Below are 26,679 nucleotides of genomic sequence, written 5' to 3'. Positions count from 1 at the left end.
TTGTCCTTCAAGCAGTTTAAGGACCTTGTCTTGGCGTATTTGTAAGTAATATTTTCATTTTTTAAAATCCATCAACGTTTAGCTGCAGAACAGACCCCTTTAGCATAGGATGTAGTGTAAACTAGTCAAGTGTTAAGGTTTGCATTTTTTACCTTTCAAGATGGATTTGTTTTACTAGGGCTTGTTTATTAGGAGCAAGCACAGTTGAGATCACACAACTTTTGCCACAGACATGCGTGAATCTGCACCATTCAGTAAATGTGTTTCGGTGCCCCACCATTGTTTTTGGATGAATTTTGCGCAGCGTGCGTATTGATGCAGGGGAGCCTGGAGCTGCAGGGTTCCCACATTAACTGGCATTGATTGACGCTGCCTATTCCTGTCTAAAGAACCCGGCACAGAAGCAATTTTGACACTGGTGTTTGAATTGAATGACGTCGTTTTCAGTGCTCAATGTTTTCTTTTTAAAAGGTAAAGTTTTAAAACCACAAAACAAACAATTCCAATATAATGCCCGGCAGTACGACATGTAATCGGTGTCAAGTTTAGCACAGGTTTGTACAGGTAAGAGAATTTTATCGCTGGTTAGAGCATTTGACATTCTGCGCGTGACTATACTGATCACACCAGTCCCCCAAAATTTTGTTGAACTTGTCATGTGCTCTCCTCGTAAGTTAGCTTTATAAGGGGGAGAGCTCATATACCAGACGTCTCCAAAAGGTTAAGGAGGGAAGAGTTCCTCCCATCCAGTGCATGCTCACTGGTTTTTTAGCATAGAATGTGTTTGGAACCGAACTCTGGCTGCATTGGTGGGTAGTACCCCGTCTATTACTCCTAACATACAGACTGCTGGGTCCACTATCTGTGGTGTGTCCAGTTCGTTTGCTAGAGTCTCCATTATTTTAGACCAGAATTCTTGTATGGGGGGTTGGGGTGGCAGGACCAGGCCATGTGGATAAAGTTGGCCCCTGGGGATTTGTGCTCAAATTTTTTTAGCACAATTGAGTCTGATGCACATTTGCTGCATTAGGGTCAAAGGCATCATCATCTCACAGCTGTTATTCTGCTGCGATTTAGGGGTCAGTTTGTGCTAGAAATTTATTTTGCACACTGCACTTGTTCTCAGCAAAGAGCTCTATAGACTGTGGCAGTAAGTTGCAGAACTGGCCTGTGGGTTGTTTAAGCTAATGGCACATGTGAATATTGTGGCTGTAATTTGTGTGCAGTGACAGACAGATTCTACAACTGTCAGTGCATACATATAGGGGGCAGTGGGGGACTGAATACGGGCTGAAGGGTTGTTTTTTTTTTTTTTTTCCGATGAAGAAAATGCCATTTGTGTCATTAGCCTTAGTGTGAGATTTGGGGTAAATGTTTGTCAGGTTTCATTATAATCCAGAAAACCAGTTACAACTATGTGTAATGTAGCTTACCATGGGATAATGGTGGCTACTGATCCAAATTATCTCCATCATTTGAATGGTACAGTCTGTTTATAGGTAATACATGCTGCTCTCCAACCGAAACTTAAATGGAATTGAAATTTATGTAAAATGTGTTGTTCGATTTTGTGTTTGAAATCTACAATGATTTTACTCCACTCTTCTCTTAGGACCAAACCATATCGCTATGCAAGGTCCAGCCCCTGGACAACATAATATGCCAAATAGTTCCATGAACATGCCTTCGAACAACCATGGTTCCATGGGAGGCTATAACCATTCTGTGCCATCCTCACAAAATATTCCAGCCCAGAATCAGATGACCATGAACCAAGGCCAATCCATGGGCAATTATGGTCCTCGGCCGAATATAACCATGCAACCAAATCAAGGTATTCTCATTTATAGTGAATGGCGTATTTATAATGGTGTATGAATAGTTTCAACCAAAAAAAGGATTAAATATTCATTCATATTCACATTCATCTGTGAATCTACTTATTTGTAGATATTGGTATAAATATGTACAATTTTACATAATGTATTATGGTGTCAGCGGTGGTGTCAATTTATTTTCAATAGCCACTTTTTGCTCTGCTTTATAAATATGACCCTACCAGTTAGGCATCTTCTTATACCTGTACTTACATTTTGGGTATATATTTACATAAACAGGTTAGTTGGGAGCTCAAAGCACATCAATTTCCAATGCCGTTTGTTAGACCACGTAACATTAACACTGTTATTCTTAATATAGTACCAACATATTCTACACTTTTCAGAGGTATTGAGTCCCTGTCCCAATGGAGTTTACAATAATAATAGGGTCTAGTTTTTCTCTCTTGAAAATTAAAATTGAATGAGCTTCATCTCAAGGAAATAAGGAACCTTTCAAATATAATCAATGTAAAAATACTCAGTATTTCTCTTCAGCAATCTCTCTCTTCATGCAGGAGCTTGAGTCAGATTTTGATTGACTGTTATGACAAGTATATTTGTGTTTTGCAAGCCAATGTATAACCGTCTTTCAAAATAATCAATTCCAACATAAAGCTGCATGTAGAAAGATCATTGCTAGTGAATATAACTTGATGATTTCAGAAATTGTACATAATCTTTAATTGATCATATTTAAAATTTATATTTCCATGACATGAAACTTATATTGAATTTTTTTTTAGATAGTTCCACTTTAATTAACATTGAAGTGTTCCCTTAACCCCCTTTGTGTTTCTAATATAGTTAGTTAGCCAAAAATGTCATCTGTAAAGGATGGAGTGACTGGGTGTGTAACATAATAACCGGAACATAACTTCCTGCTTTGCAGTTCTCTAACTCTGAGTTAGTCAGCGACTTTAAGGGCGGCCAATGGGACATAACTGTTCAGGGAGTTTGCAATTGTTCCTCCACATGCAGGTCAGATTCAAAAGCAAACCGTTATGACCCATGTGCCCCCCTCAAGTCACTGATTGGTTACTGCCTGGTAACCAATCCATGGAAACCAAAAGTGCTGCAAAGCAGGAAGTAGTGTTCTGGCTATTATGTTAGACATCCGGTCACTCCAGCCTTTATACATTACATTTTTTGTTGACTAACTATATTGAAATTTTTTTTATTTTGCATAGCCTATTTATTTACCAAGTTTTTATTTTTATTCTGAACAATCCCTTTAATGTTACAGGTTGTGTAGATCAAAACATTTTCTGCAATACTTGGTAAAAACAAAGACTAAAATTGATTACTAGGATACCAGTTGAACATCCTGTATACTGTTCTCATTAATACGTTATTAAGAGAAATCATTACCTGAATTCTTTGTTACTGAAACATTAATTTTCTATTTTTTTATTTAGCTGCTATGATGCACCAACAGCCTCCCTCACAGCAGTATACTATACCTCAGGGAGGACAACATTATCAGGGACAACAGCCACCAATAGGCATGATGAGCCAAGTTAACCAAGGAAATCATATGATGGGGCAAAGGCAAATTCCACCATACAGACCCTCTCAGCAAGGTAACATGATGAACAGTTTTTGATTAGCACATCATTTTCAAAAAGAATCTTAAAGGGCACCTATCACAGCCAAACTCAAACACATTAACAATCTGACCAGTACAACCTAAACATGTTTAATAAAACTACATATCCAGTTTTTTGGAAAAAAAAAAAAAAAAGTTTTTAAAAAATCCCTTTTGTCAAATGGGTTCTTTCACTTTGGAGTCCATACTGTGACAGTAGCATGCAAATGAGTTCATGAGCATGCTCAGATTGTAGCACTGCCCTGAATATTCTACCCAGAATGCCTTGTTTTAGTTAACTCCTCCACTAGAAGTATCACGAGATTTCCTTATCTTGTCTCTTTCTGGTGATGTCATTATGCAAATGAAGGGCACACACTAACTTCCAGAAGGTGGCAGCACTACTGAACAGCAGCTAACACAGAGGTTGGGCTGATTTTAAAATAGAAGGGTTCCTAGGCAACCAAGGAATTTCAACTGAGCATGTGCGAGATTTCAGAGCTATAGTTGGCTGGGAAGATATAGGCAGGAGGAGCCAGCGAAATCCAAGATGCCTGCCTCAACTAGAACTGCAGTGGCAGGGAGATTTTACCGAAGGTATAGTGAGCTGATAATTTACATTATACAAACTATTCTAACTGTTTTAAAAATCAGATTTCTTGAACTTTCACATAGTGTATTTATTTAGTAAATGATTATAGTTATGGTTGGTGCCCTTTAATGAGATGTTAATCTCTGTAAATGTAAGAGTAGGAGACCATTTTAACAATGCAATGCACACTCCTTGGGTTATAACTGATATATTTGGGCTCAGGCTTATGAAAACTCCTGCCCTGGGCCTGTGACTCCTGGGCCTGTTGTTCACTTGACAGTGTATAATAATATGCAGACACCCACTGCTGTTGCTTTGTTACCATCAAAACTGGTTTCCTATTCAGGTGTTCTAGTACTAAATCGCTTAACTCAATGCATATACTTTTTTTTTCAAATAGTATGTGATTTTGAATAAAATATGCTATTTTTATATTATTGCTTTTTTAGGTCCACCCCAACAATTCTCTGGTCAGGAAGAGTATTATGGAGAACAATATAGCCATGGTGCTCAAGGTCCCCCAGAAAGCATGAATCAGCAATACTACCCAGAAGGTAATTTCACTAACATGTTTTTCTTTTAGCCTGTTGTATAACTCCATTCAAGCTTAGTCTAATTACTGCTAGCGCAGTTTTGACCTTTGTTTGTCAGATAAATAATACACCGTAAAACATATGCCAGTACACATTTAGATGTGCGTGTGTATTATAAATTCACAGGAAGTATACATGGAAGTGTAATCACAAATTACAAAAAACATAAGTATTGTAGTTAATTACAAAACTCAGGCAGACCATAAATGCTCTTGTAGTGCACTACAAACACTCTCAAAATTGAGGCGATATGGCTGATACATTTCTATTAGTATTGCCTTGTTTTTTATGTTAAGAGTTTATGCATAATGATCAGGATTTCTTAATTTTACAAAGGACAGTAGCTTGTAGTAGCTCTACTGTTTACGTAGAGTTTAAAGCATATAAAGAATTCTGTGAATTCTCAATAATGTCCTGACTTAATACTGTTTGTGCAATGATCTAAAATACTGTAGGCATTGGGGTATTGTTGATGCTGAACTGATCTCTATGTAACCCTTGAAACAGACTATATGACATTGCCATTTTTGTGTCACTGTCCTACTAAATACACTACCAGCATAAATTCTTCAGTTTACAGTCATATGAAAAAGTTTGGGAACCCCTCTTAATTCTTTGGAGTTTTGTTTATCATTGGCTGAGCTTTTAAAGTAACAACTTCCTTTTAATATATATCATGCCTTATGGAAATGGAAAAAAAATGGAAAAGTATTTCAGCAGTGACATAAAGTTTATTGGATTAACAAAAAATATGCATCATAACAAAATTAGACAGGTGCATACATTTTGGCACCCCAACAGAGATATTACATCAATACTTAGCCTCCTTTTGCAAATGTAACAGCCTCTAGACGCCTACTATAGCCTTTGATGAGTGTCTGGATTCTGGATAGCAGTATTTTTGACCATTCGTCCATACAAAATCTCTCTACTTCAGTTAAATTTGATGGCTGTCGAGCATAGACAGCCTGTTTCAAATCATCTAGCCACACAGCCCCACAGCATGATGGAACCTCCACCAAATTTGACAGTAGGTAGCAGGTGTTTTTCTTGGAATGCGGTGTTCTTCTTCCGCCACGCCAAAAAAAAAAGATAGCTTTTAGTAGCCTTCCCCTAAACCATGATACTGAAAAATCATTGTTTTCAGATCTTTTGAGAGTTGCTTTGAGGAGGAGAGTCAAACAGAAGCACAACAATTGGCCACCTTAAATACCTTTTCCCATGATTGGACACACCTGCCTATGAAGTTCAAGGCTTAACGAGCTAATCAACCAATTTGGTGTTGCAATAATTAGTATTTAGCTGTAACATGCGTTCAAATTAGCAAAATTACAAAGTTGCCCACATTTTTGCACAAGACAGTTTTTCACATTTGATTTAATTTCATACAACAATACTGCTTCACTAAAAATCTTTGTTCAGGCACTCCACCTACCGGGGCTCTATAGGAGGGTTGGGGCACCATCCGGCAGCCGTTTCCTGCAAGCCCGCACCGCCCAGCACTTGTATAAGCGGTGGACGGGTTGCGGCCTAGCGCTAGGCCTGAAGCCGCGGCCTTGCGTAAACGCGGAACCCGCCCGCGGCCCTACCATCAGCGCGGTTCCTCTTGCAGCACCTCGGGGACGTCGTGGTGGACACGGGGTTGACATCAGACGGTGGGGTGAGTGGTGCTGGAGCCCTGGGGACCCATCTACAGCCCGCAGCAGCCACTGTATAGCCTTGTCAGTGTTCTGGGGCCCCCTGCATATTGTACCACAGCCAAGCAGGGGAGGTTCATCCGGCCCTACACATCCTGATCCTGCAGAGAGAGGGTTTACCTGGCTGCCTTACCCAATCCCCTGGGCCATACCACTAGTATCCTGTCCAGCAGTTGAGATCACACATTGAAGGGGGCTGTGTGGCTGGAAACAATGAACTAACCAAAGGCGCTGTGCCTTAGCTCCATACCCCTGATATTATCCTGGGTGAGTGTTGCCTGACCCACCTGTTACTGCGAGTCCTGACTACAAGCAACCCACTAGGGACGGTGTCCCTGCAGAGAGGAGATGGAGAAAAAAAAAGCTGCACAGAAACGGATTGATGGCTATACAAAACCCACAAAAGCATCACGAGAGCCAAGTCAGGGTGACGACACGGCCCATTCTGATGAGCTGGAGGGTTCAGCAGCGGTTGCTCCACAGGATCCAGGGCCGGCGGCCCCAGACACTCAACTCCTTCTGCAGGCAATCGCGGACTCCAGAGAGGTTCTTACCACCAAACTCGCAGCTACCAGTTCGACCCTCACCTCGAAAATTGAAGAGGTGCGTGTTGACCTTTCTCTCCTGAGGCAGGACCTGCAGGCAGTCCGTGAGCGCACGACAGAGGTGGAACGCAGGACTGGGCTGCTGGAGGACGAGATGGGAACACTCGGCCAACAAGTACAACACCTCCAGAGGGAACACACGATTATGGCCTCTAGAGTGGACGACCTGGAAAACCGCAACCGTAGATCTAACCTCAGAATAGTGGGCCTGCCAGAAGGATGTGAGGGAGCAAAAACCGAAGACTTCATTGAAAGATGGCTACAGGACACTTTGGGTCCCTCCACCTTCTCCCAACACTTCGTGGTTGAAAGAGCACACCGGGTTCCTGCCAGGCGTCTGCCTCCGGGAGCACCACCGCGGCCATTGATCCTCAAGTTGCTTAATTACAGAGATCGGGATGCCGCTTTAAGAGCTGCTAGAGAAAAAGGCGATATTACCTTCCAAAATGCGAGAGTCTCTCTGTATCCTGATTTTTCGCTTACGATCCAGAAAAAAAGGGGAACGTTCACTGAGGCTCGCCGCAGATTGAGAGAGCGGGGGATTAAATATGCCATGCTTTACCCAGCCAAAATGAGGATCCTGGATGGGGAAAAAGCTCTTTTTTTTGATGCCCCGGGTGACATCATCCAGTGGTTGGAGCATCGGCCTTCCTCTCCCAGACGTCCCACTCCATAGTCCGGAGGTTGGAGCTTTGTCAGGTCGTATATTGTGTTTAATGTCAACGAACTGTTTGGAATTTTTTCCCGTCTCTCTCTAAATGCTTCCCTTGTGTTTACGGGTCCAATCATCTGATTATGACTTATACTGAGTTGATTTTGGATTCCCTCACCACCAAAAGACAGTCTCTGTGACTCATAGCATCTTCGAGGCTAGCATACTATGTTTTATTTTGATATTCTGTTTCTCCTCCTGTACCAAAAGGTGGGACCACATTTGACAGAATTACGTTGGTCACTCGTCACCCAAAAAAAAAATAACTGACTAGATGGAGCTTATGCGCAGCACTTCTAAAGGCCCCACAGGGCATTACTGCAGTTAGGGGGAAATACTGGTTTACATTCCCTAGTAGTTAAAGTTGTACTCTGTTTAGGGACTGATGTATCCCCGGGTTGGGGGGGGGTACCGGGTGGGGGATAACTTGTTGACTCAAGTTGGGCTTCCTATCTACATGTTTTATATGTTTTTCTTACTGCTTTGTCTTACAATTCTACCCGCATCAATTACTCAGGGCTTCAAGCATGGCCTAGGTCTCCTCCTGAACATTCAGGTTAGGTCCCTGTGGGATGGATAGTCATGGCGTCTAGACAGAAAACGATACAAGTAGTGTCTTGGAACACGCGTGGTTTGAATGACCGCATCAAACGCTCTATTATTTTAGATTATCTTAAAAAAACAAGGGCAGATATCTGTATGCTCCAAGAGACACATCTCACGGGGAGAAGAGTACTGGCACTGAGACGGGCTTGGGTGGGCAGCCTTTATCATGCCGAATACTCCTCGCACTCCAGGGGAGTGGCAATTTTCACTAGGAAGGGGCTAGGTCTGGGAGTAGAAGACCTGCGAACTGACACGAAAGGTAGATATGTAATCTTAAAATGCCTGTTGTTGAATCAATGCCTAATACTCATTAATGTGTATGTCCCTCCCCCTTTTACTGTACTCCTTCTCGATGAGATACTAATGCATGTAGCAAATATGGGGCAGTACCCGACTCTGTGGTTAGGGGATTTCAATGCAGTCCCTGATTCTTCCATGGACAGGCTCAGGCCTTTAGCCCAGGACTCCTCAATTTTTTCTAACTGGATAGCAGGAGCGGGACTACTAGATGCGTGGAGGTGCAAACATCCCAATGTTAAGCAGTACTCCTGCTTCACTGTAGCAACCTCTGCACTGTCCCGCATAGACCTCGCCTTAGCTAACCAAGAGGCACTCCGCCTTGTCATAAATGCTGATTTCCTACCCCGGGTGTGTTCTGATCACGCACCCCTACAATTATCCCTCCAATTCCCAGGCCCTGAGCAGACTTACCCTTGGCGTTTGGCCCCAAAATGGGTTCACAACCATTGTGTACTAGAGAGTTTCCAGCCCCAGCTGAAAGAATTTTGGGAAATAAATGCAGATACTGCAGCAGCAGCAACAGTTTGGGACGCATGTAAAGCGTGGACTAGGGGTGCTTATATTTCACTCATTAAGAAGGAGCGTATTAGAGTAGAGGGGGACATAGAGAGGGCCAAGACGGACCTACTGGAAGCTGAGAACAACTTGACTCAGGGAGATAGCCCCTCACACAGACAAGCCTTAGCAGCAGCGCAAAGATCTATAGACCTCCTGCTTACCGATAAATACTCCCAGTTCGAAGTGAATAGGCGGGCTGCCTGGTATGATAGAGGGGATAAGAGTGGCAAATTGCTGGCGCTTTTAGCGAAGGACCCCACGCAGCTGACAGTCATACCTAGATTGATTGCACCCTCCGGGGAGGAGCTCTTAGACGCTAAAGCAATAGCGAATGCCTTTGGGATTTTTTACAGGGACTTATATCAATCAGGTTGCTACGATAGGACCGCAATGGAAGAATATTTGGAGCTGACACCCTTCCCAAAACTAACTGGTGTACAGATTGAATCCTTAGTCTCCCCTATTTCGGCCGACGAGATTAAAGACGCAATAGCTAACTTCCCTAATAATAAAGCCCCCGGCCCGGATGGAATACCGCTTGAGTGGTACAAGGCGAATGCTACTCTGTTGGCCCCTATCCTGGCCTCACTTTTTAATGATTCTGCTGAGTCCGGCAGTATCCCGCTCTCCTGCTCTTTAGCGACGATAACTGTGATCTTAAAACAGGGCAGACCCAGCCACTTGTGCGACTCATATCGTCCCATTTCGTTACTGAACGCAGACATTAAGATATTTGCCAAGGTCTTGGCTACCAGGCTTAAAGGGGTAATAGAGCATCTGATTTGCCCAGATCAGACTGGCTTCATGCCAGGAAGAGCAACAGATATCAATATTAGGCGTCTGTATACAAATATTCAAGCCCACCATGATAACAGGGGAGTGAGGGTTGTGGTCTCATTGGACACGGCCAAGGCCTTTGATACTGTCCAGTGGTCTTATCTGTGGGAGGTCCTGGCCCGCTTTGGTCTGGGGGACAGATTTGTCAAGTGGATAAAAGCTCTGTATAAATCCCCAACGGGGCAGGTCAAAGTCAACAACTACCTTTCAGAACCGTTTGAGCTACATAGAGGCACGAGGCAGGGCTGCCCTCTTTCCCCCCTTCTGTTTGCGTTAGCGATAGAACCACTGGCCGTTCAGATTCGCAGAGATCCAGGCATAGTTGGTCTCAGATTAGGTCAGCTGGAAGAGAAGGTGTCCTTGTATGCCGATGATATGCTGGTATATCTGGCAGACCCGGGGGCCTCGCTAACTAGGCTTCTGCAAGTGGTTGACCAGTTCGGTGCTCACTCTGGGCTTAGAGTAAATTGGGAGAAATCTACAATATTCCCAATCGATCAGATACCACCCCTGGCCCGAACCCCCTCTCCTCTGCAATGGACTAGCTCCTTTAAGTATCTAGGTGTGATAATTCATAGAGACCCCAAAGAATATATACCCAACAACTTAGACCCTGTCTTACAGGAATACCGCAGGAAAACTACGACCTGGGCCAACCTTCCTCTCTCCCTAGTGGGAAGGGCGAACCTTGTCAAAATGATTTTCCTGCCTAAATTTTTATATATGTTACATAATGCCCCAACATATATACCCCAAAGCTGGTTCAAACAACTGGATAAAATAACCAGCTCCTTTCTTTGGGAGAATCGAGCCCCCCGTATCAGCCTAGCAGCCCTACAGTCCCCTACATCAGGGGGAGGCCTGGCGTTGCCAAACTTTTTACTTTATTACCATGCCTCACAACTGGTTTATGCTCACTGGTGGCTGACGGTAGATATGAATAATCATGCCCTTTTGGTGGAAGCGGCGTGTGCCACCTCACTTGAGGCCCTGGCAAATCATTTGTACAGAGGAGAGAACTCCGCTTTTCCCCATACTTCATCTATGACCCCAGTGATAAAAATTTTCAATCTATATATGAAGCGCATGTACCCACGCCAAGATACCTGGTCGCCTGGTACCCCCTTATGGGAGAACTCCAAACTTCAACATTTTAAGGGGCTTCCCGATTCTGGGCTTTGGGCGTCTATGGGAATCAAATACTTAACCCATATTGTAGAGAGAGGGCAGCTTAAACCCTTCCAGACCTTGAAAACAGAGCATCAGCTACCATCTAATATGATATTTCGCTATCTGCAACTGCGCCATGCCTTTCAGGCCCAGTTTCGGTTCCGTCCCTTAGACTTAAACCAATGTACGCTTGAAAGATATCTCCGGCAGCCAGGGCTCCAAAAAGCCATATCATGGATTTACGCTATTTTACAGAAATCCTCGGGCTCACATGTGGAACGTTTACGCCTAAAATGGGAAGTAGATATCCCAACTATGGATGAGGAGGCTTGGAAGGGTGTCATAGAGCAGATTCCAGAACTTTTCATTTCAAATAGGGATAGACTGATACAGATAAAATTTTTCAACAGGGTGTATCTCACCCCCCAACGACTTGCCAAGATTTACCCGGGAACACCAGACACATGCTACAAATGTGGTGTGGAGGTTGGTACTCTCTTCCATGTGTTCTGGGAATGCCCTAGTATACAAGGTTACTGGGGGTCGGTACTAGATTATATTCAATCTAGCTTTGACTTACCGAATATTCGCTCCCCGGAGCTATGTCTAATGGGTCTCACTGAACCACTTAATTTTCCCCGTTGCCAGAGATTATTTTATTTGCAACTACTCTATTATGCTAAGAAAGCCATTTTGCTGACCTGGAAGGATACTTGCCCCCCCTCTTTAAGTCGATGGAAACGATTAATAAACGAAATTCTCCCCCTGCAGAAGGCTGTGTATTTAGCTAGAGGGTGTCCCGAAAAATTCCTAAAGATATGGGGTCCTTGGCTTGAGTTGCCTGACACTGCTACTCACTCATTTCAAGCAGTGACTTAGGCATGGTTGTGTTGCTCTTCATGAAGCAAATGCAGGCATATCGCTTTGTTGTACCTAATATGTAACCTCTGACTACCCTAGGTAGACAATTGTAAGACTTTCTTTTGTTTTCTTCTGTACTTTTGTATGTCTTTTTGAAAAAGTTAATAAAAACAAATTTAAAAAAAAAAAAAAAAATCTTTGTTCAGAAAATATCCCAGTACTCAGATGTTCCTGGGAAATGAAAGATATACCACTGTTATCTTTTTTTTGTTGAAAGCGGACTCAATTAATATGTAGGCTGAGAGGGGTTCCCAAACTTTTTCATATGACTGTATTTTGCTTGTGTTAAAAAAAAAAAAAAAAAAAGTATAAATGTGGTGTGTATGTTCCTTTCAAAGTATTTACTTTGGGAATAATTAAGTATGATATTTGCTTTCAGTTTAAAAAAAATGCTTTTACATTTGCCATGACACGGTTAGAAAAGGTCAGCATCTCCAAGTGGCTCCCCTCCATGTTGTGGTCACTGGTAGAACTCTGTGCCAGAGTAAAACCTTTTGGTAGATTAATAGAACTCAAAACAATCTGTTGGACATCGGCAGGGGAAGTATTCTCCAGTTCTGTGGCAGAGATTTCCCTGCCCAGAAGGGGAATATACAATGCAGGGCAACACAGTTTTTGAAGCATACAGCCTCTTCATTTCTATGAACAATTAGTTGCTCCACCAAAGTAGAACATTATAATGGATCCTAATGATTTATTGGTTTTTACTGCTTGCACTTCAAGGCTTTACTTGAATGTGTGAAATAATCAAGATCAGCACTATACCAAGGCATCATTTCTTCAACTGAGTTCATGAAAGGACTGCCACCCTTGTATACTAGAATTATACTTCCCTACTGAATTATTATGAAAGCATATCTAAAACACAACAACCACCATTTGTGTTTCTTTCAACCTGCTCTGTGCTTAAATCTGTTAGATGTGAAAATATTTTTTGAGTCATGAACTACAAGAACTTCAGTTACTTTTATGCATCTCCATCAAAAGGCCATTAACGTTTCTTCCTGTTTCTTGTCGAATTGATGTAGGTCATAATGATTACGGTTATCAGCAACCGTCGTATCCTGAACAAGGCTACGATAGGCCTTACGAGGATTCCTCACAACATTACTACGAAGGAGGTATCTATATACCTTCACACACATACTCACACAAACACATATATGCACATCTCAGTCTACATCGCCTTACAACACTAAGAATGGTAATCAGATGTCCACGTAAACTCCTTATTAATTAGGAGCTTGGTTGTTAAAAGTATCACCCTTGAAAATATATTGTTCTCATAGTGTTTCGAAAAGCACTCATTATATTATCCTGCAGGCTGCTTCAAGAAGTTTCTACACAAAATAAATTAAAACTGAAAGATGCCTGCACTAAAAGCCATGTTTACATGCACACATTGTTGTTAGGTACCAGCTTGCTGATCTTATGTAGCTAGTCTGTGCTTTCAGTTGTCCTTAATTGTTCAATGTTTTTAAATTTTTGTTTTGTCTTTTTTTTTAATTTTACTTTTAATACTTAAAGGAGAAACAAACCCGTAACATAAAAAACCCCTACCCTTTGTAGACCCCCCTCCCTCCTCCCCCCCATCCTAGGTGGTACCCGGGGCAAATGCCCATAACTTATTACATACCCCTACATTCAAATTCTGTTCCCCGCAGTTCACGGCAGCCATCTTTTTCTCTTTGCTAAACTTCAGAGACCTTAGTTTTCGGCGCTTGTGCAGTTTGAGTAATTTTCTGGCCCCGAACAACTGCGCATGTGCCGAAAGTTACGAAAATAAAAAAAAAAATTTCAGAATCTGCACCGAAGGGTAAGTGAAAAGTTAGAGGCATTTGTCCCGGGTACCACTTAGGCTCGGGGGAGGAGGGAGGGGGGTCTACAAATGGTAGGGGGGTAGGGTTTTTTATTTTACGGGTTTGTTTCTCCTTTAAGAGTAGACAATTCTTTGTTAGGGAGGCTGTAAAAATGTCTTAGTCCAGTTTTGCAGAACTTTTTTATTAGATTTGTGAACTGGACTGGACTTTTTTTTTTTATTTCTTTTGTTTTGGTGTTTGTTTTATTGATTGTGTAATTTTTTCTTGTTTGGTGTTGGCAGTAAAAATATGGAATGGAAACTCAAAAAAAAAAAAAGTTTTGTTTTTCCTCATTTGCTTCAGGAAATGCGCAATACAGTCAACAGCAAGAAACCTATCAAGCACCACAGCAGCAGCAAGGCTACCCACCTCAGCAACAGCAATATGCTGGGCAGCAAGCTTATCCTGGTCAGCAGCAAGGTTACCGTAAGTATCATTTAGTCACCAAAAGTTAACATACATAAGATGTTTTTCATTCATCTCCAAAGTTTTTCTCAATGTAAACATTACTTATTTTAGCCTGGCCAATAATAAATTAAACTGCGTGATGGTAAATGAAAAACTAAATTGGGGGAAAAAAAATGGTAAAGGAAAAAGTATATTGTTGGATAAACCATGACATTTCCTAAAGATATGAAAACTCTCAGAAGCACTCAGTAGGACTCGCCCGACCAATATCGCATTTTAGCGACAAAAAGTCAGAAAATCCCTGCAGATAAAATAGTTCAATTGCTTAAGTATGCAAAAAATATGTATGTACATATTTTTGCTTGATTTGAGTGTTTAATATCAATACCCTCGATGGCAAGAAATGTTGACAATGTATGTATATCAGGCCTGCTTTTCCAGCCTTCTTACTATGTGCATTTCTGTGCTGAAATTCGCTATGAACTATTTAGTCCATTTACATGCATACCATTCCAACCTGGAGCTTTATATTCCTAGATTTTCTCAAAAGCGGACTCGTTTTTGCATCCCGCAATCAGCTGGTTCTTTCATGCAGTAGGCATAATAAATCAGTAGGCACTTGATCAAAATGGATGTGAAGGAGAAGATACAGTGCTGGATATTATTTCCCCCAACATATCTAATGTATTGCTGTTTGGTGCTTTGTTTATTGACTTATGTTGAACATTTCCCTCATTTTAACACTTTAAAGCGATACCGACACATTCCTATAAAAATCATAGGAACGTGTCCGTATCAAGCATGTGCTGCACCCGGAATATTTTCCCTCAAAGCCGCCCTGCAAACCTGCACTGACCCGACCCTCCGACACTGTTGAAAGACCTTCGGTGCAGTTTCAGTGCTGCTGGTCTGGGGGCAGCACAATCCTTCCATAGGCTAATTACGAATCAAAACAGGACTTCAGCCTATGGAAGGATTGCTCCGCCCCCCAGCCGAGCATCACTGAAACGGCACCGAAGGCCTTTCAACAGTGTCGGTGGGTCGGGTCAGTGCAGACTTGTTGGCAGGTTTGGGTTGAACTCTTCCTTCAGGCTGGCAAGGGCCTATAAATAGAAGTGGCAGGCAGATTCTAGTATGGTCCTTTTTGAGAGTGGACGGGTAAGACCAGGGGTGTCCAACCTGCGGCCCAGGATGGATATGAATGCGGCCCAGCTTGAACTTCACCAATCCAGGAAATTTCATGTTGCAATGTCACGCACAGAGAGCGTATGTATGCGGTCGCTAATTGCGTGCATGTGTGATTTAAATTTTACATGGGGTGTGCAGTGTGATGCATCCTAGAGCAGAAAAAACAGTTAACAAGTCAGTGTTCGGTTACTTACAAAGGCAGGTAAGCATTCTTCAGCGGCATCACTCACTATGATAGGGATATATGCAGCGCCTTCATTTGTGAGCAACTTTTTTCAAGAATGAACACACTAAGAGTAAAATTAGAACCAAATTATCTGATGAGCACCTTGAGAATGGCAACTACTTCCATTCAACCAGATATTGAAACATTCGTTTCTCAAACGCAATGTCAAAAATCTCACTAGGTTTATGATACCCTCTTTTCTTTTACTTTTACAATAAAATAAATCAAAGGCTAGCATTAGTGTTTGTGTATTTCGAGTGTGGCCCCAGAAATCTTTTCTTCTTTCAATGTGGCCCAGGGAAGCCAAAAGTTTGGACACCCCTGAGTTAGACCCTCTCATAACTAACATCCAGTATGATTGTACCATGTGTTGTAGGCAAAATAAGCACACAGCTTATTCCAAGCGTGACCCACATTTACACAGTCTTCAAGGACTTATGTAGCAGGGTGTCCCAAGATTCTGAAAACAGTCCAAATCTGCAAGTGTTTGTCAAAGCTTTGCGTAATAGTGATCCATCATTCTACTCTACCTATTTAATGTGACCATAAAAAAAGAGAAAACGCATTGTGTGTTTACACAAAAGAAAACTTTTTAAGCAGTCTAAAATAAAACATCTAAATAACTTCTAAGCACAGTCCCCATAGGCTTTCTAGCCAATTTCTGATCGAAGGAAAATTGTTCGATCGAACGAATAGCGCTAAATCCTTTGACTTCGATATTCGAAGTCGAAGGATTTAACTTCGACGGTGGAATATCAAAGGGTTAATTAACCCTCAATATTCGACCCTAAGTAAATGTGCCCCGTAGTGTTGCCCTGCACTGGTAAAACTGATGTGTTTGCTTCAGAAACACTACTATAGTTCATATAAGCTGCTGAGTAGGAAATGAAAAAAAAGGCTATATTGCACAGGTTAAATAGTGGATAACAGATAACACCTTTATGTTCTACAGAGTTTATCTGCTACCTGCTGTGTAACCTTAGCCTTTTCTCCTTTGAATGTCTGCCCAATTGCTACACAGCAGCTTATTTATATAAACAGTAGTATTTCTGAAGCAAACACAACAGTTTTACTAGTGCAGGGCAACACTTCATTATATATTATATTTATTACTTTAAAACAATTAAATTTTTTGTAAAAATCCCTTTTGCCTTCTTGCCATTGTTTTGAAGATCCTACTTTAATGAGACTCATTCCTCCCTGGCTGCTAACTCATGCGTAATAAAGTGTTTTGTATTAAATGTTTATCATATGGATGCATTAATGCTATGATGTTTTAAAGAAGAGGAAACACTTGTTTAGCTCTGTCTCTGCATAATACTGCTTTACAGTATGTTACAGTTTTTATCTCCACTTCATCTGTTTAGCCCCTTCACAAAGTGCTCCTGGACCTCAGTTCCCCAACTACCCGCAAGGACAAAACCAGCAGTATGTGCAATACAGGCCTACACAACCAGGCCCTCCCCAGCCCCAACAGCAGAGGCCATATGCTTATGATCAGGTAAAGCATACTCTGTTAACTGTTGATGTGATTTTATTATACATTTTTTCTAAGCAAGGAAAAGCACAACATAGAGTGATGTGAAATAAAGTCAGGAAAAGCTTATGGGGCAGATTTATCAAGGATCGAATAGTAAATTCAAATTTTCGAGAAACTTGCACATTCGAATTTTAATCCCACCTATTCGAATGTAAATTCGAATGGGAGATTTATCACACCTCCACTATGGAAACAGTCCTTATTCGAATGTTCACCACCTAACACCTGCCAAGTTCATGTACAAGTCAATGGCAGAGCTCAGTTGAGCCATTTGGAGATGTTAATAGCCTTCCTGACATTCAAGAAAAATTATTTGATACGTACGAATCTGATTTTGAATTTTCAGGTGGGAACCATTTAATCAATTATTAGACACTTGAATTTTTTTCTTAAATAACCTCCCAGTCGAATTGAGTATTTTCAAATTTAAAGAAAAATTCACACAAATTCGAAATACGACCTTTGATAAATGGGCCTCTGTGTCATTTTGTTCTTGGAGCTGTAACTGTTTTGTGGTAGTTTTTTTTCAACATGTGACTGTAAATCTTAAAGGAGAAATCAACCTGTGGGGAAAAAACCATGTACCCCCACCCCAGGTAGACCTCCCTCCTCCCCCCAGGCTTAATACCCCTCTGGGGAAGTACCGCATACTCCATACTTGCCCCTCGGCACAGATATTTCCATGTGTCCATCTTCTGGCTCCGCTTTAAGCTGACTTGGAGATCGGTATTTTGGCGCATGCGCAGTTGAAGCAGTTTGCCGGTTTGCCTCAAATGCACATGCGCGAAATTTTACGGAAATTGCCAATCTCTCAGTCAGCTTACCGAGGAGCCGGAAGTTGGACAAGTGGAAATTCGCTGGCAGAATCTGTGCCGTGGGGTAAGTATGGAGTATGGGGCACTTCCCCGGGGGGGGGGGTAGTTAGCCTGGTGGGAGGGAGGTCCATCTGGGGTGGGAGGTCTATCTGGGGTGGGGGTATGGGTTTTTTTCCCCACAGGTTGATTTCTCCTTTAAAAGTTAAATAAAGTCCTGGCAAAGATATTTTTCAAGGGCTACTGAGGTGAATGCTGCTCACTAAAGCCCTGTAAACTCTCCCATGTTCATAACTTTCACTACCACAGGGCTCTGTACTAAGTCCTTTGCTTTTCAACTGGAGGTGGGCATTGAAAGTACTGTTTCTATTTTTGCAGATGATACTTAATTGTGCAGAACTATAGGTTCCATGCAGGATGCTGCCACTTTGCAGATTGATTTGTCTTAGTTGGAAAACTGGACAGCAAACTGGAAAATGAGGTTCAATGTTGATAAATGCAAGGTTATTCACTTTGGCAAAAATAATATAAATGCAAGTTCTACAATAAATGGCAGTGTGTTGGGAGTTTCCTTAAATGAGAAGGATTTAGGGTTTTTTGTAGATAACAAGTTGTCTAATTCTGGGCAGTGTCATTATGTGGCTACTAAAGCAAATAAAGTTCTGTCTTGCATAAAAAAGGGCATTAACTCAAGGGATGAAAACATAATTATGCCTCTTTATAGGTCCCTGGTAAGGCCTCATCTGGAGTATGCAGTGCAGTTTTGGACTCCAGTCCTTAAGAGGGATATAAATGAGCTGGAGAGAGTGCAGAGACGTGCAACTAAACTGGTTAGAGGTGTGGAAGTCTTACATTATGAGGGTCAAAGTTGGGGTTGTTTTCTCTGGAAAAAAGGCGCTTGCGAGGGGACATGGTTACACTTTACAAGTACATTAGAGGACATTATAGACAAATAGCAGGGGACCTTTTTACCCATAAAGTGGATCAATGTACAAGAGGCCACCCCTTTAGACTAGAAGAAAAGAACTTTCATTTGAAGCAACGTAGAGGGTTCTTCACAGTGAGGACAGTGAGGTTGTGGAATGCACTGCCGGGTGATGTTGTGATGGCTGATTCAGTTAATGCCTTTAAGAATGGTTGGGATGATTTCTTGGACAGACATAATATCAAAGGCTATTGTGATACTAAACTCTATAGTTAGTATAGGTATGGGTATATAGAATTTGTGTGGAAGTAGGGAGGGGTGTGTGTATGGATGCTGGGTTTTCATTTGGAGGGGTTGGACTTGATGGACTGTCTTTTTTTTCAACCCGATTTAACTATGTAACCAGCATGTACAATATCTACCTCCCATGCACATGCCCAGAACTCTGCGGCCCCCCTGTGAAATGCATAGCAAGTTTTTAGGGTTTCCTGATGTCCTATAGGAAGTTGGCTGCAACAGGGTGTGACTGCAGTTAATTTGGGCAACAAGTGGAGTGACGTTTCATTTTCACATTGCTGCTTTCTGCTGTATTTTGCATATTATTCTACTGTCATTCTTTGGCTTTGGTTATATTTAATGTATTCATGACTAAGGGCATAGCCCAAAACACATGATATATGATAGCCTCCTGTAGCTGTTTCAGTTGATTCTAGTGAAGAAGAATGTCCACGAGTGCCACTCATCTTTCTTTTCTTTGTTATATTTAGCCTCAGACTTACAAAATCTACTAGAATGCATGTTGACCATTAGACATTGATGCACTGCAACCTTTTTAACACGGCATTCTAAAAAAAATTTGAGGGGGGGAATAGAAAATACAGCTATATGTTTTAAATATGTGCGTTTTTAAAGGGAACCAGTCACCCAAAAAAATAATCCAAATCCTATTTTATCATGTTAGTCAAGCAAAATTAACTTTAATTACACTGTATAAATTATTTAAATCTTGTTTCCATCTGTCTGGGAACTCATAATTACAGCAAGCAGGCAGGAGCCATGTTGTGGACACTGTTATTAAGGCAAGCCTTGCATCATCTTAAAGTCTTGTTTGTGCACCAGAATGGGGGGTCTGATGCCCATCCACTGGTTACACAATTAAATGGTGAACTTGGGGGGATGTGGGGAGAGCAGTGACAAATAGAAAGTGCTGAATGGAAAGTGAAATTAATTGCTTGTTCCGCCTAAGGTATAGAGGAGGGGCAGACAATATTTGATTGACAGCTGAGATTTTTGAATGAGCTTACAATAGCTATGAATGCTTTAATAAAAAAAAGAATTTAGATTTCATGTTTAATTTTAAAAGGACTTTTAATATACAGCTTTTTATGTCTGGTTGAAAGGTCCACTTTAAATGAATATGGCAGCTCTTACCTCTTGTGTCAGTCAGTATGTGTGTAATTTGTATGTTTGTGTATACCCTTCTATTGTGTAGTGCCACTGTGTTATTTGGGCGCTTGTTAGAGACTTGTTAGTAATATTTATTCTGTATTTTCTCTCATTTCAGGCTCAATATGGAAACTACCAACAATGAAGAGATTATGTATCCCTGTAGTCTGTCCTTGTAGATGTTGTATTGCTTCCTCCGAACTGTGGACATTTTGCCTATTAATTTTCTTTACTATACATTTGGGAAATCCATATGAATTCACTGTATGCATTTCAGTAAATGTGGGTTTATATTTAAACTGATACAGTTATTATTTTACCAAGGCTTATACAATTCCTGTACTCTAGATGGCATTGTTGCATTAAAAAAAAAATGGCAAGGCACCACTGCTGTCAATGACAGACTTTTAAAGCATAAAACTTGGATTTGGATTACAGGATGTTGGTTTCTACTTGTTGGGACTGTGTAGTATCGGACAAAAGCATTCTATCCTGGGTTATATGCAAACTAGTACTCCAAGAAGGACCTGTTTGCCTAACCTTGGATGAAGGACAATTTAGCCAAAAAAACTTATAATAATTCAGTCTTCTACTATGTACCATACTATTGTAATATTTTGAAGTTGATGCAGCGTTCCTCTATTGATAAAAGAAATTTATTGTAAAGTCATCACAACATTGCCTGCTGTTTGGTTGCATGAAACATGAGTTGCCATTATTCGTCTTACAACAAAGAAAAGTTTTTATAAACACTTTTTTCAATGTATTTCATTAAGAAAAACAGAAAAATGTCATGAGGAAACTCATTTGTATTTATACATACATTTGAGTAACCCTCACAACGTACAAAAATCAGGTGCACTTACAGAAGACACAAATCTGCTTGTCTTTTTGTAAGTTGCTTTTTTTTCTTTTTGTTGAAGCACGGGCTACTATAAATGCCTTTTTGGGTCATTATGCAATATCATTTGAATTATGGAAGTGAACTGAATTTTACCCTTTTTTTATTTTTTTCATATCCCATTTTTAGGGGCAGATTTATTAAGAATCGAGTTGTGTTTTCCACAAAAATTCCAACTTTTGAGCAGTTTTATGGTCGAAATCCATTTTTCTGGTTGAATTTTTGTAGAATTTATTATACTCCGACCCTGGAAATAGAATCTGAAAAAAATACCACCTAAAACCTGTCGAGGGCCTGTAGAAGTCAATGGCAGAGGTCCCTTGAACCATTTGAAGATGTTAATAGCCTTCATGATGTTCAAGATTTTTTCGGAGAGTTTTGCCCAAAAAAACTTCATTAATTCTAGTTTTTGGGTTGTTAACCCCAAACTGAATTGATTTTTTATGAAATAAGAAACCATTCAAGTTGTGAGTTCATTCGAGGTATAAAAAAAACTCAAAATTTCAACCAAAACTAATCTATTCGACCAAACAAATCAATGATATGGAAAGTAAGGATTTAATGAGACTTTGTATGTTTTATAGCAGATGAATATTTTTTTTTCCCGTTTAATCTAAACATTATGGGCAGTATTATTCCTTTTTTTTTTTTTTTTGAGGGTTCTGTGCCAAACTTACAATAGTGTACTTACATTGCTATTTAAAATGTACTTAAATAAATTATTTCAGACTTCTCATTTTGTTCTAAAATGTTAATGGGGTGTTTTATTAAGGGCTATTTTGGGAGAAAAAAAAATGGTGGTGATCCTTGATAAATGCTAAGCCAAAATGCAGTCATTTTTCCATTAAACCATACATGTTTTTTTTTTAAGGCTCTTTACCTTATGGCCTCTCTGCGGTAAGGGGAGTGGCCAAATATATATTTTCACATGCAGGATATTTACATTGTTCAGTTAAACAGAATGGGGGTTATGTATTAAACGTTTCTTATAACCTATATCCGCCAATCAGCAGCTAGTATTTCCTGGTCACCCTTTAAAAACATCTTATTGGGTTGCTATGGTTTTCTGCACCCAGGCAAAATTTGTGCCATTTTATTACATAAGGGGGTATATATATATTTTAAATTAAAGCCAATTTCCAAAATATTTTTTGCCCAATCTAGACAGACCTATAAAAATATCCTATATATTTCCAGAGACACCTGTACAAACATAGCCTTAGTGGGGACAGAGCAAGAGTTTTTTTTGGTGTGGGCAGAACAGGGGCATGATCTTCAGGAAGGTTGACTTCTTTGGGTGCATTGTTTGTGCTGCTGTGACATGCCAGAACATTAACAGTTAGTTACTGCTCAATAACAATTAGTGTATATTGGCCTTTTCTCTTTAGGAGTTAAAATAAAAATTTAAAAACTGAACAATCATATACGTACTGTAGCTTTTTGCAAGTGTTGTCACTTTGTTTTGCTGTTGGATCTGAATCTATATTGGATGGTTAAAGGGCTTTAAGCACAGTAATACAGTGATATAAAAATGATTTTTTTTCATGTTTATCCATAAAGGCTATAGATTTCAAAGTATTTATGAACTTCTCCACACCAGCTCTTCTGCCTGGGTACCTTCTAAAAGTACTGTTTGTAACAATTGTAATGAATGGTTTCAGTGTAAATGAAACCTAAAGTTGTGTTATGAATGTATGACAATTTTGGTTAGACAGTTATTTAAAAGGCCAATATGAAAAACTGTTTTTAACTCCTGCACCTATTTTTAAATTGTAAAGGTAGCACTAACCATAGTCAGTATTAGCTTCTGACACGACAAGTCAGCTGTGGAAAATACAACTAAAACAAAATGGCACATCTATGCATACTATCTTGTAACCTGATTTTAAAAAAAAAAGTATTTCCTAGAAATGACAGACCATTTGTGTTAATGAATTAAGAGGTGATACACAGCCCTTTAAAGGAGAAGGAAACCCTGTAGAAAAAAAACCTGGTACCCCCACCCCACGTAGACCCTCCTCCCCCCAGGATAAATGCCCCATACTTTATACTCGCCCCTCGTCGCAGATTCTGGCAGCAGACCATGGCATCCATCTTCAGGGTCCTCGGTAAGCTGATTGGGAGATTGGCATGTTGGCACGTGCGCAGTTGGAGCAATTTGCCAGTTTGCGACAACTGAGCATGCGCCGAAATTGACAGAGATTGCTGATCTCCCAGTCAGCTTACTGAAGACCCTGAAGATGGATGCCGGAAAGTCCGTTGCAAGAATCTTTGACGAGGGGTAAGTATAAAGTATGGGGCATTTTCCTGGGGGGGAGGCAGTTAGCCTGGGGAGTCTACATGGGGTGGGGGGTACAGGGTTTTTTCTACAGGGTTTACTTCTCCTTTACTATAAGTGAAATATCTTCCTTAGCCATAGTTATTCAGAAGAATCCCTGTCTAGGCAAAGAAAGTTGAATTAAGCCGCCAAATGAAGCAAGATCTCAAATTTATTTTACTTCTGTCAACAAATCGTTTCACATCTGACTTGTGAAAACTCTGCTCATCTCCAAAGTAATAATAAAAGGAGCCTTTCCACAAAAATACTAAAATGTATAGACATACCAGAACAACCAATGAATTGGTGAATCTTGGGTGGAAACATAAACAACCCATATTTATAATGGACACAAACTGCTTGGCACTGTTGAACAGTTTGCTTATTTCAGACTACATAGACGACCAACTGCCCCCATCCAATTTATTTGCATTCTTTTTCTCTTGATGAAGTGTAACGGTAATCACACAAAACATGTCAAGCTCAGGGGTGATTTCTGTATATATTGTGATAACGTGCTGAGATCCTTTGCAACACTGTGAGTATCCTGTATATGTCTATATATTAGGTTTCATTGAAATACATTTTATTGCAACTTTTGGCTATTTTTCTCTTATGTAAATTCATTCAGTGTGAATGGACATTGTGCAAATTTCATCTTTTAGCTCAGTTTGGCATTTCACTACCACTTGGTCTGGTGAGAAATCACACTGACTGTGTGACCAGTGCAGGATTTTTTAACTGGTGTTGCACAGTGCACTTTTTTGAGCACTGTGTTTTTTGCACATACAGTATACACCTATGTGGTGACCTTTTTGTGCTACAATACTACACCAAATTGTCTTTATAGATGTGCTTCCTTTCCTTCCTTATGCCGGTGGAATCAGAGGGAGCTGAAAACACAAGCTGCAAGCAATTAATTATTTTTGCACATATAAGGACCAAGTCTAACTCTTTGTTCTGTGGCTTTTTGGAAAGGTTGTGGGTTAATGCACCTGCTCAATATTGTCTTAAATATGGGGGTATGGGCAGAAACTTTACTCCTTTCTGTCCCTGCCGCCAACTATCCACCCAGAAACACTGGTTTAATAGTACAGGTATAGGATCCCTTATCCTGAATCCCGATATCCAGAAAGCTCCAAATTACGGAAAGGCTGTCTCCCATAGACTCCATTTTATCCAAATAGTCCAAATTTTTAAAAATGATTTCCTTTTTCTCTGTAATAATAAAACAGTAGCTTGTACTTCATCGCAACTAAGATATAATTAATCCTTATTGGAAGCAAAACCGGCCAATTAGGTTTATTTAATGTTTAAATTAATTTCTAGTAGACATAAGGCATGAAGATCCAAATTACGGAAAGATCCATTATCCAGAAAACTCCAGGTCCCGAGCATTCTGGATAACCGGTCCCATACTTGTATAAATAAAGCCTAATAATTCAGAGCAATAAATTGAATTTTGCAAACTAGTTTCCATTTTTTGTAGAGATCATCAGTGCAAGATATTGAAATGGCTTTAAACCTTCAACTCACAAAAAGATAATCAGAAGACCCATTTCAGTGGTTTGTGCTGTTAAGCTAAGAAGTCCTTGTAACAACAAGTAAGTGTGAATGGAATAAATACAACCCAATTTCATAATACAGACTGTACACAAAGAAACTTTGTACTGAATTATTAATAGTCCTGAGAGTGCAAATTTTTGTCCCTGCTGCATAATGCAGTTGAAATGACCAAGTCTCTTTATGCTTTATGTGAAATTGTTATATTATTAATATCACTAAAGTAATTCTCATTCCAATTTTCAAGGACTAAAAACAGTACATTGCTTCATACCATTGTTTGTCTCGATACTCCTGCCATTCTCAAGGCCCTACAGGTTAACAGGTAAAATATTGGTGGTCATCACTGTGCTGTCATTGTATACTCCATTTTTATCCTTCCCCTTTTTTAAAAACTGAAGTGGTCAGGTAACTGCAGTACAGTTTGTGTACTTTATGAAGTGGTGTTTTCTTTCCCTGAAAGAATCTTATGGAGAATGGACAGTTTTTCCGCCAGTTAGGTCATCTGTAACAGTTTATAGGATGTGTTATTTTTTTTTTTATTCAGTGCACTAAAATGCTAAGGGGCAGATTTAAATTTGTAAATTCAAATTTTGGATTTGGATTTTTGGTCAAAACTCACAAATTTAAGTTGTGAATAATTCAAATTTGAGATTAATCATACCTGGACCCTGGGAACCACTCAAATTTGACTATTCGCCATCTAAAACCTGCCGAGTTCATGTAGAAGTCAATGGCCCATTAGAAGTCCAGTGACCCATATGAAGATGTTAAAGGAGACCTGCCGCCTCAATTAAGCATTGGTCAAGCAAAATGAACTATAATTATGCTATATAAATTATTTGAATCTTGTTTCCTTCCATCTGGGAATTCATAATGATAGCAAGCAGGCAGGAGCCATTTTGTGGGCACTGTTATTAAGGCAAGTCTTGCATCATCTCAGAATCTTGTTTGTGCACCGAAATGGGGGAAATGATGTCCATCCCCATGCCCTGGCTACACAATTAAATGATAAAGAGAACGGGGGAATGTGAGGAGAGCAGTGACATTTAGGAAGTGCTGAATGGAAAGTGAAAGTAATTGTCTGCCCCGCCTCTATGCCATAGGCATAGAGGAGGGGCAGACAATATTTGATTTGACAGCTGAGATTTTTAAATGAGCTTACAACAGCTATGAACAATTCAATAAAAAATTTAAATTGGACTTCATGTTTAATTGAAAATGACTTTTATTATACAGCTTTTTGTGTCTGGATGACCGGTCCACTTTAATAGCCTTCCTGACATTTGAGTTTTTTCGTAGAAAAAAACTTGATTCGAGTTTAGTCGAATTCAATTCGGGTTTTCAGGTCCGTAATATCCGTTAGAGTTTTAGATATTCAAGTTTTTTTCTTAAATAAGATACTATTCAAATCTCAAGGTCATTCGAGTTCATTGGA

The 26,679-nt window shown here is 40.3% G+C and overlaps 1 protein-coding gene across 4 annotated transcripts in view; it reads left to right on the top strand.

The window, feature by feature from the left end:
- The window catches only part of ss18.L (synovial sarcoma translocation, chromosome 18 L homeolog), a 33,615-nt gene extending 11,518 nt beyond the window's left edge, over positions 1-22,097 (top strand). Inside the window, exons 5-11 of one of the 4 annotated variants that reach the window (XM_018266285.2) lie at positions 1,613-1,834; positions 3,296-3,460; positions 4,507-4,611; positions 13,085-13,177; positions 14,219-14,341; positions 17,105-17,238; positions 20,579-22,097. In XM_018266285.2, the coding sequence (XP_018121774.1) occupies positions 1,613-1,834; positions 3,296-3,460; positions 4,507-4,611; positions 13,085-13,177; positions 14,219-14,341; positions 17,105-17,238; positions 20,579-20,605 (869 nt within the window). In that variant the 3' untranslated portion in view covers positions 20,606-22,097. 4 annotated transcript variants of the gene reach the window in all.
- Positions 22,098-26,679: the final 4,582 nt, after the last annotated feature.

The sequence above is a fragment of the Xenopus laevis genome, chromosome 6L (genome assembly GCF_017654675.1).
Source record: "Xenopus laevis strain J_2021 chromosome 6L, Xenopus_laevis_v10.1, whole genome shotgun sequence".
Lineage (NCBI taxonomy): Eukaryota > Metazoa > Chordata > Amphibia > Anura > Pipidae > Xenopus > Xenopus laevis.
This window is presented reverse-complemented; position numbering and strand designations above follow the sequence as displayed.